Raw genomic sequence first — 10,449 nt, 5'->3', positions numbered from 1 at the left:
TCACTTGTAGAGCCCTTGAGATGCCAAAACGAGAGAGAACCCCCGCAAAATACCCCATTTTGAAAACTAGACCCCTAACAAATTCATCTAGGGGCGTACTGCTTATTTTGACCCCTCAGTTTTTGAATGAATCTAAGGAAAGCAGAAGGTAAACACTACGATTTTCATTTTTTGGGAGCAATTGTGTCATTTTAAAAACAGTTTTTTTTGTACAGCACACATATGAATGAAGACTTTCACCCCAAAATGGATACTCCTGTATGTCCTGTGTTCAGAAACATACCTATTGTAGCCCCAATCTGCTTACTGGACACATGGCTAGGCCTGTAATGGAGGGAACACCCTTTGGCTTTCAGGGCACAATTGTATAAATTCCAGGCCGCATTGCACACTTGTACAGAAAATATTTTGACTCCTCCCCCCCACCACCTTGGCATTCCCAGATCTTAGATAAAAGTAATAATGTAAAACTCTGTGGTATGTCTCAAAACAGGGGTAATTACAGAGGCTTGGGTGGCATGGGCACATAGAGTGATAATGGGTATCCCTCCTCCATGGGCGTCGTCCTGCTTTGCTTGTAACCTAAGCTTCTACATACTTTCTTCCGGTTCCTCAGTGGTTACTTGCTCCTGGCCTTCCAGCTCAGCTGTAGGACTTTTGCCAATTATCGCCCTATATAGCTGAGCTGGGAATTCCACTCAATGCTTCAGTGTTGTTGTGAATTTGTTCTCGGACAGCCTGCTTAGCTCCTGCTTCGGCATTTACTCTGTTATTATCCAGTGTCCTTCGGTTTGTTATTCTTCTGCCTTTGCGCTCTTCCTGTCAGTAGTCTCATCGCCTGTTACCGTCTTGTGCTTGTGCACCTGTCCGTCCCTCTGTTTCATTACTTCTCCTGGTCCTGTTCTGTCTTTTGGTTTATAGGCATTTTTATCCTGTAAAAGTCAGCTAGCACCTAGAAGAAGACCGTGGGGTCATTCTTATCGGGATGCCAGTCCCGCTTTTAGGCAGGGATATCCCTTCTTCCCTGTACTAACTTAGGGCGAGGTATCTTCCCATGTTCTCCTCCTCGGACTGGGTTACTGTCACATGGTATCTTTACCTCTGTTCACCAAAGGGTCAGCTGTCAGCCTCGCTGCAATAGGCCTTCACCTACCTGGTAGGTTAATCTAGTGGTTACACATCCACAGACTTGTTGGAGGTTTTGGAAAAACCTAGTCTGGCTTGGATGTTTTTCTTTGTTAGGAAAGGCTTCCACCTGGCCGCCCTCCCCCACAGTCCAGACATATTAAGAATAAGGCCTCATGTCCACGGCATAATTAACATTTAAAATCCGCAGCTTTTTTCCCGCACGCGGATCCGCGCCTCATAGGGATGCATTGGACACCCGCAGGTAGTTAAATACCTGCGGATGTCATTTTTCCCTTCAGGCGCGGATCCGTGTGCGGGAAAAAAAACGCGACATGCTCCATTTTCATGCGGGTCTCCCGCAGGCTTCTATTGAAGCCTATGGAGGCCGTCCGGATCCGCGGAACACCCGTACGTGAATTAAAACTCACCTGTCCTGAACGCTACGGGTCTCCCCTCTGTCGCAGCTAGATCTTTTTTCTTCGGCCTGGCGGATGTGCCCGACGCATGCGCGCGGCACACTGCCGGCGTGCTGAGCACATCCACCGGGCCGAAGAAAGAAGATCTGGCCGTGACGGAGGGGAGACCCACAGCGTCCAGGACAGGTGTTTATTCATATTTTCAGCCTCATGTCCGCGGGGCAGGAGGGACCCGCTGCGGATTCTGCATGGAGAATCCGCGGCGGGCCTGATTTTCCCCGTGGACATGAGGCCTTAGGGAGATGGTTGTCACATGCACTACTCTACCTCTGCAGCGCCCACCTATTGGAAGGCAGCATTCCTGAAGGTATTCTCACCGTTAATAGTACAGGCGAGAAAAGATGGGACTCACCCTACATGTGGTATTTACTACATGTGGGAAAGATAGTGCAGCACTTATCTTCCCGATGTTTTATTCAAACTCACACGCTATAGCACAGAGTTCGAATACTCCGAGAAAAAAAAAACTGTTCATGCTCAACTACGCACCGTAGCTGCGAGCATAGTAGCGCATACAGCCACCTGTTTTTGCCTACACAATATCGACAAGGATTTACAATATTGGCACAACTTACGCGACATGTGAATGTACCTTTAGGCCGGTTTCACACAGGTGGGAAAATCAAGCGATTTTCGCGTAGTCCGAAAAAGTGAGTGAGAACGCAGAATTATGAAAACAATGATTTTCAATGGTTTCCTTCACATTTGCGATAGTTTCACACATGCGATGTTGTGGAAAAAAAATCGCAGCATGTCCTATCTTTCTGCGATGTGAGATTTTTTTTGTTTTTTTTAATCTCCCATCTTTCCCTATGAAGCCTCCTTTTATCGCATCACAAAGCACGAACTTGCCATTTTCGTATAATGTGATTTTAACGTTAGAAAGTCTTACTGACCTTCACACTAAAAAAATTCACTTGAGACAATCGTGAGCAGCAGCGATGTTTTCACAAGAAAAAGCAGCACCGAGGCTCAAAAATCGCGAGACAAAAGAGCGATTTTGCCATGATTTTCCCGCATGATATCGCGATCCCCTGTCCTGTATTCAGACAGGTGAGTGTGATTTCGGTTAGCGAAAAACTGACCATTTTCTGTGCGATTTTCATACATTTGCCATGCGGCTCTTCAATTCTAATGTGCAGCTTGCATCTGTTATTCAGGGCTTCTGCACACAAACGTATGCGCAAAAACACTCGCCGCAGCGCAACATAATTGCACATAAACGGAGTTGGATGAGTATATTTTCGTGCGTGTGTGAATTAAAAGGCTATTAGCCTAATGAGGTCCGGATGTGGTTTTTTTACGGTTTTGCACAGCGGTTCATGCTTCTCCTTTGTGTATTTGTGCACCTCACATTGACTTTTATGGGGGCCTTTACTGCGCAAAATATAGAAAGATACAGCAAGTCCTTTTCTCCGCGTCAACACACGCGGCTGAGAACGGGCCCGTTAAAATCAGAGGATTCTATTGTGTTTTGCGCATGTATATTTTACATGCGCAAAAATATGCACAAATACGGTTGTGTGAAGAAGCCCTCACTTCCTTCTTATGTGCTTCCCATAGTAAAGCTACATGCACACGGACGCATTTTTGGAAAATTAGCCGGAAATAGCCGCCATTTATTTGAACGAGTGCATTCGCCTCTGTATATTGTATTTTCTATTGGGGAAATACTGATCCGTATTAATAGAGAATAAGAGCAACACAGAGGCAAATACGGGAAAAATAGCTCAAGCTGTGGTTTTATAAAAGCCTCTGAAAACTCCAGTCATGTGACTATATTATGCAATTAGCTCCGTATTACGGTCTGCAAAACAATACGCTGGTGCGAAAGCGGCCTGTGAACTCCACCGTCATGCCTGAAGCTCTCCCAGCAGCCCAGGAGTGGAGAGCATCCCATAGAGAGAACACAGCGCCATGTCTAAGGCCCTGACAGTAATGTCACCCCTCTACAACACTGGGGACACCCTAAAGACATGACCTGCTGGGGCACCTGGAAGAGTATGGCCTGCTGAGGCACCTGGACAAGCTGCGGACACCCTGAAGACATGACCTGCTGGGGACACCCTGAAAACATGAACTGCTGGGGCACCTGGAGGAACTGGGGACACCCTGAAGACATGACCTGCTGGGGCACCTGGAGAAGCTGGGGACACCCGAAAGAAATGGCCTGCTGGGACACCTGGAGGAACTGGGAACACCCTGAAGACATGACCTGCTGGGGACACCCTGAAGACATGACCTGCTGGGGCACCTGTAGGAGCATGGCCTTCTGGGGCACCTGGAGGAGCTGGGGACACCCTGAAGACATGGCCTGCTGGGGCATCTGGAGGAACTGGGAACACCCTGAAGACATGACCTACTGGGGCACCTGGAGGAGCTGGCGACACCCTGAAGACATGGCCTGCTGGGGATCCTGGAGGAGCTGGGGACACCCAGAAGACATGGCCTGCTGGGGATCCTGGAGGAGCTGGGGACACCCAGAAGACATGACCTTCTGAGGCACCTGGAGGAGCTGGGGACACCCTGAAGACATGACCTGCTGGGGCACCTAGAGGAGCTGGGGACACCCTGAAGACATGACCTGCTGGGGCACCTGGAGGAGCTGGGGACACCCTGAAGACATGGCCTGCTGGGGATCCTGGAGGAGCTGGGGACCCCCTGAAGACATGACCTGCTGGGGCACCTGAAGGAGCTGGGGACACCCTGAAGACATGACCTGGAGGAGCTGGGGACACCCTGAAGACATGACCTGCTGGGGCACCTGGAGGAGCTGGGGACACCCTGAAGACATGACCTGCTGGGTCACCTGAAGGAGCTGGGCACACCCTGAAGACATGACCTGGAGGAGCTGGGGACACCCTGAAGACATGACCTGCTGGGTCACCTGGAGGAGCTGTGGACACCCAGAAGAAATGGCTTGCTGGGGCACGTGGAGGATCTGGGGACACCCTGAAGACATGACCCGGGCACCTGGAGGAACTGAGGACACCCTGAAGTCATAGCCAGCTGTGGACACCCTGAAGACATGCTGGAGCACCTGGAGGAGCTAGGTTAACCTGAAAACATAGCCTGCTGGGGACACAGCACTGTACGGCTACAAGACTCCCGGCTCTCCAGCGCCCCCACCTGTTGCACAGGGTACTGACATCACCACGCCTACACTTTCTCCCTTCCGTAGCTCCTACACGGCAAAAAAAAAGGGGAGCGGACAAGGCGCATGCGCAGTTGCTTGCGTCCCTTCTCCTCCGGCTACTCCCAACAGCGGTGGTTGCTGTGGTACCGGGCGGAGGGAAGTAGGCGGGCACCCTCCGGGCACTCCGGTAAACAGACTCCCTGCCTCGTACGGGCATGAGGGACCGGCTGGTGGAGCTGTCAGCGGTAAGTGTGCGGACCGCTAGGAAGTAACGGTCCTGGCAGGGAGTGCTGGGAAATGGAGACAGTTGTTGCATTGGTGGCTGTGCGGTGAGCCTTGCGTGCGGCTGCTCCTCCTATAGTGCTGACTGGCAGGGGCTGTACCCCTACAGTGATGGGGTGCCATAAGTGTGCGGCTGCTCCTCCTGTAGTGCTGACTGGCAGGGGCTGTACCCCTACAGTGATGGGCTGCTCCTCCTATAGTGCTGACTGGCAGGGGCCGGGCTGTACCCCTACAGTGATGGGGTGCTCGTCCTATAGTGCTGACTGGCAGGGGCCGGGGTGTACCCCTACAGTGATGGGCTGCTCCTCCTATAGTGCTGACTGGCAGCGGCTGTACCCCCACAGTGATGGAGTGCCATAAGTGTGTGGCTGCACCTCCTATAGTGCTACTGGTAGGTACTGTACCCCCACACTGATGGGGTGCCATAAGTGTCTGGCTGCTCCTCCTAAAGTTTTGACTGGCAGGGGCCGGGCTGTACCCCTATAGTGATGGAGTGCCATTAGTGTGCGGCTGCTCCTCCTAAAGTACTGACTGGCAGGGGCTGGGCTGTACCCTTATAGTGATGGAGTGCCATAAGTGTGTGGCTGCTCCTCCTATAGTGCTGACTGGCAGGGGCCGGGCTGTACCCTTATAGTGATGGAGTGCCATAAGTGTGCGGCTGCTCCTCCTATAGTGCTGACTGGTAGGGGCTGTACCCCCACAGTGATGGGGTGCTATAAGTGTGTGGCTGCTCCTCCTAAAGTGCTGACTGGCAGGGACCAGGCTGTACTCCTATAGTGATGGAGTGCCATAAGTGTGCGGCTGCTCCTCTTATAGTGCTGACTGGCAGGGGCCGGTTTGGACCCCCTATAGTGATGGGGTGCCATAAGTGTGCGGCTGCTCCTCCTATAGTGCTGTCTGGCAGGGGCCGGGCTGTACCCCTATAGTGATGGAGTGCCATAAGTGTGCGGCTGCTCCTCCTATAGTGCTGACCGGCAGGGGCCGGGCTGTACCCCTATAGTGATGGAGTGCCATAAGTGTGCGGCTGCTTCTCCTATAGTGCTGACTGGCAGGGACCGGGCTGTACCCCTATAGTGATGGAGTGCCATAAGTGTGCGGCTGCTCCTCCTATAGTGCTGACTGGCAGGGTCGGGCTGGACCCCTACAGTGATGGGGTGCCGTCGCTGTATAGTCCCAGCTCTAGTGTGGGTGCGGCTTCTTGCCGTCAGATGAGTCCTGCATGTCACCGCTGTCCCTCGGCTCCTCTTCTAGGAAATAGCATCAGGCTGACGTATGTCTATCTGCCTGGCATAGCTTCACATGGCTGCGGAGAGTGCCAGCCTGAGTTGTGGCGGCAGCTGGTACATGCTCTGCTATCACCAATAATTACATTGTTGCATCTTCACAAATCATCTGATGTGTCGGTGATGTAAGCAGATGCCATCGATGCCACAACTGGTCACTGCCCGGGGACTTAATGGTGCCTTACAGTGCAGATGTGGACACCTTCAGCTTGGCGCAGTTCTGCCAGCCTGTTGGGGGGTGATGGCTGGTCAGGCAGTGATGTCGCTGGTTCTGGTACTGTATATGTGATGGGCTTGGCTCTGGCACCGTACTTGTGTACTGAGCTATTCTGGTCTGGATGTGGGACTCAGGCTTGTTGCTTCCACAAGCAGGATACATGCAAACGGCCTAGCAGGCAATTATATATATATATATATATATATATATATATATATATATATATATATATATATATATATATATATATATATATATATATATATATATATATAAAAATATTTTGTTTTGTTTTTTTTTCTTCTCATGACGGTTGAGGGACTTGTTAAAAAAATTTGTATCATGGGGTGCCATCTAACCGATGGGTGGCCATAGGTGCAGCTTTGTGAAACAGTCTGTTGCCGATAGCAACTGCTCATAACACAGCTTTCACTTTTCAAGAGTGCAATATACAATGAAAGCTGCGCTGTGATTGGTTGCTATGGGCAACAAAGACTTTTCCTTTTAGACAGTTTGATAAATGTCCCTCGTTAGGACTCTACAACTTCTTCTCCAAGGGTGCCCGATGTGTTCCCACAGCACAACCCCGTGGGCGTTCTAGCAGGACGGATGGAAGTCTCCCACAAGTACGATCATACTATATGGACGCATTACAAGGCGTAATATCATTGCGTATTATGTGTGCGATATACGCGGTTAATGGAGTCAATGAGAGTACGGTGCGTATCGTTGATCCACTCGCGTATATACATTGCATATAATGCGCGCTTAAAAAATAACACAGCATGTTCTATCTTACTGCGTATTACGCTTTTCCCCCCAAAATAAGCTCTAGTTACACTACATTAAAAAAAATACTAAAATCCGTTGCCTAGCAGGCTTGGTCCAGGTCCCTTTCGCTGCTCTCTAGAGGTTCGGCGCAGTCCTCGGCCGCTCGTACAACATCACCTCGTTACGGCATTCATAAATCCCACCTCCAGGAAACGATGGCTGTGATTGGTTCTTTGACCGCTGCTTAGCCAATCACAGCCATTGCATTGGTTCATCTAGCGATGCATTGAAGCGGTTGAAGAACCAATCATGAGCAGCCGAGGACTGTGGGAAGCGCGTCAGAGCTCCGGCGAGCAGCAGGAGGGACCTGGACCGCATCTGCTATGTAAGTTTTATAAGACATCCCCAAAAATATGACAGGGTCTTATTTTTGGGGAAACACAGGGCGTGCGATAGAGCCCTAGTGTTGTCTACGGCCGCCTGCAGACGGGCGGGATTTACCGCGGAATTTCTGGCCCTGGAAGCTGCCATAGGATTGCATTAACAAACGCAATCCTATGCAGACGGCCGCGATTTGGCGTGGCAAACAAACCGCGGCATTCTCTATTTCTGTGCGGGCTCGCAGAGCCCCGCACAGAAACGTCACTCACCGGCTGCCAGCACCGCTCTGCGCATGCGCCGGTAGCCGGCAAATGAAAGAGTCGGGGCCGCGGGAGCAGGTGAGTGTCACACTGCTCTCTGCAGACGCTCGAGTCCGGTCCCGCTGCGAGAATTCTCGCAGCCGGATCTGACCCGGCCGTCTGCAGGCGGCCTATGGGTGCGTATGAAAATGCATGTGCACAATTGGGCTGGGTTCACACGGGGCGGAATTGTCATGAGATTTCTGTGCAGAGAGCCCACATGGAAATTCCTCCTGCAATTTCTATCCCGGGATTTTGCGAATCTCGCTCAAACGCTGCGGTGAAATTGACATGCTGCGCAGAATTCAAAGCCGCGGCATGTCAACTATATCGCCGTTTCTGCTGCAGCCGTCTTTCCTCCCTGTGGGGAAGAGCTGGCCGCTGCGGAATAAGCCACTTGTAAACCCGCAGGACTTGAAGTTGCGGAAATCTTGCAGAATTTGTGTGCGGTCCTGCTGCGGACATACCGCGGGATTACCACCCCGTGTGAACCCAGACGTATAGGGTGCATGTGCTGCGTTTATACGCATGATGGTAGGAAACAAACAAGGACCGTTAAGAGACAGCAGGAAGCCGGTGCAGGGCGGCGTGCGTGAGATACTGTCCTGCACAGGCATACGTTATCACAATCGCGGTGGTCGCAGCTCCACATGCTTGTAAAACGCTGCGTTTTATTCCATCCGCTGGTGTGAGCCCGGCCTTATAGAGGTGATAGTGTCATTACAAGGAATCGGATATATGGAAGCTCTATGGCCCTTATCTGTGAAGCAAACTCGACCAGATCTGTGGTGTAAAGTGCGCCAAATTAGCAAATTTTAAAAACTTGTCTCAACTGTGCTTGTGTACACCATTATGTGGGTAAGGGCGGCATGCGCCGGAGAGCCTCGTGTACACCGTTATGTGGGTGAGGGCGGCACGCGCCGGAGAGCCTCGTGTACACCGTTATGTGGGTGAGGGCGGCACGCGCCGGAGAGCCTCGTGTACACCGTTATGTGGGTGAGGCCGGCACGCGCCGGTGAGCCTCGTGTACACCGTTATGTGGGTGAGGGCGGCACGTGCCGGAGAGCCTCGTGTACACCGTTATGTGGGTGAGGGCGGCACGTGCCGGAGAGCCTCGTGTACACCGTTATGTGGGTGAGGGCAGCACGTGGCGGTGAGCCTCGTGTACACCGTTATGTGGGTGAGGGCGGCACGCGTCGGAGAGCCTCGTGTACACCGTTATGTGGGTGAGGGCGGCACGCGTCGGAGAGCCTCGTGTACACCGTTATGTGGGTGAGGGCGGCACGCGTCGGAGAGCCTCGTGTACACCGTTATGTGGGTGAGGGCGGTACGCGTCGGAGAGCCTCGTGTACACCATTATGTGGGTAAGGGCGGCACGTGCCGGAGAGCCTCGTGTACACCATTATGTGGGTGAGGGCGGCACGTGCCGGAGAGCCTCGTGTACACCGTTATGTGGGTGAGGGTGGCACGCGCCGGTGAGCCTCGTGTACACCATTATGTCGTTGGGGGGTTTCGTGTTCTTCCTTGCCTGATGTAGAGGCTGACCCCAGTAGGAGAAGAAGGAAATCCTCTCCCAGAGGAAGCTGTTCTTCTGAGATTCAATTCCATTCTCCTCTCTTCTGGAGGGGCTCTGGCCCACAGATGTGCCTGTGCACGGAGAGCTAATCCTTGTCCCCGACACACGGAGGGGGTGACGAGCTGGCGTCGCTGTCCCCGACACACGGAGGGGGTGACGAGCTGGCGTCGCTGTCCCCGACACACGGAGGGGGTGACGAGCTGGCGTCGCTGTCCCCGACACACGGAGGGGGTGACGAGCTGGCGTCGCTGTCCCCGACACACGGAGGGGGTGACGAGTTGTTTCTTATATGGGGTGACAAGCTGGAGTCGGTGGCCACGACTTGTCATCTGTCCCCAATCACAGTGATGGGCCGGTTTCACCTCTGGCCAAAGCTTCTATCGCAGATGTGGCTCCAAATGTTTGTTTCCATCCAAAAGCCGGGCAGCTTGGCGAAAGCAGATAGACCCCATTATAGCTAATGGGGTCCGCCCAGCATCCGTTCGGCCGCTGGGATTCCCCGTTCTTGCTCCCTAAACTCAGTTCAGGGTTTCCGTCTCTGCTCAGTTTTTGGAGGATGTAAAACTGCTGCGTTCTGCTGCTTCTATGTTCCAGTCCAAAAACCTGAAGCAAAACGGAACTGAAGTCGACTGAAAGCCTACAGGTTTTTTTGAAAACCCATTGAAATCAACGGGGAAGAAATGTGAATACGAACCCCATTCGTGTGAGGTGTACATGGGCGCCGTTTTCCATCACCGCGTGTCCTTTCTTTTTGAGTTCCTCGGAACGCCTCGCCCATTGTTTTCAATGGGACAGTAAAACGCATCGCATGCTGTGCGACGGGATGCGAGGATTCTCCTTGAGAACAATGGGAAACACTTGCTGATCCTCTAACATGGCTGAAAGCCGCACGGGGGATGG

The 10,449-nt window shown here is 52.4% G+C and overlaps 1 protein-coding gene across 1 annotated transcript in view; it reads left to right on the top strand.

Moving 5' to 3' along the window:
- The first annotated feature begins 4,848 nt into the window (after positions 1-4,848).
- STX2 (syntaxin 2) overlaps positions 4,849-10,449 on the top strand; it is a 57,764-nt gene continuing 52,163 nt past the window's right edge. The window contains exon 1 of the mRNA XM_066603411.1: positions 4,849-4,985. Coding sequence (XP_066459508.1) covers positions 4,956-4,985 — 30 coding nt within the window. The 5' untranslated portion in view covers positions 4,849-4,955. The remainder of the gene's footprint in view (positions 4,986-10,449) is intronic.

The sequence above is a fragment of the Eleutherodactylus coqui genome, chromosome 5, assembly GCF_035609145.1.
Source record: "Eleutherodactylus coqui strain aEleCoq1 chromosome 5, aEleCoq1.hap1, whole genome shotgun sequence".
NCBI classification, from domain to species: Eukaryota; Metazoa; Chordata; class Amphibia; order Anura; family Eleutherodactylidae; genus Eleutherodactylus; species Eleutherodactylus coqui.
Note: the sequence above shows the minus strand (reverse complement) of the source record. Positions and strands in the feature narration are given on the sequence as shown.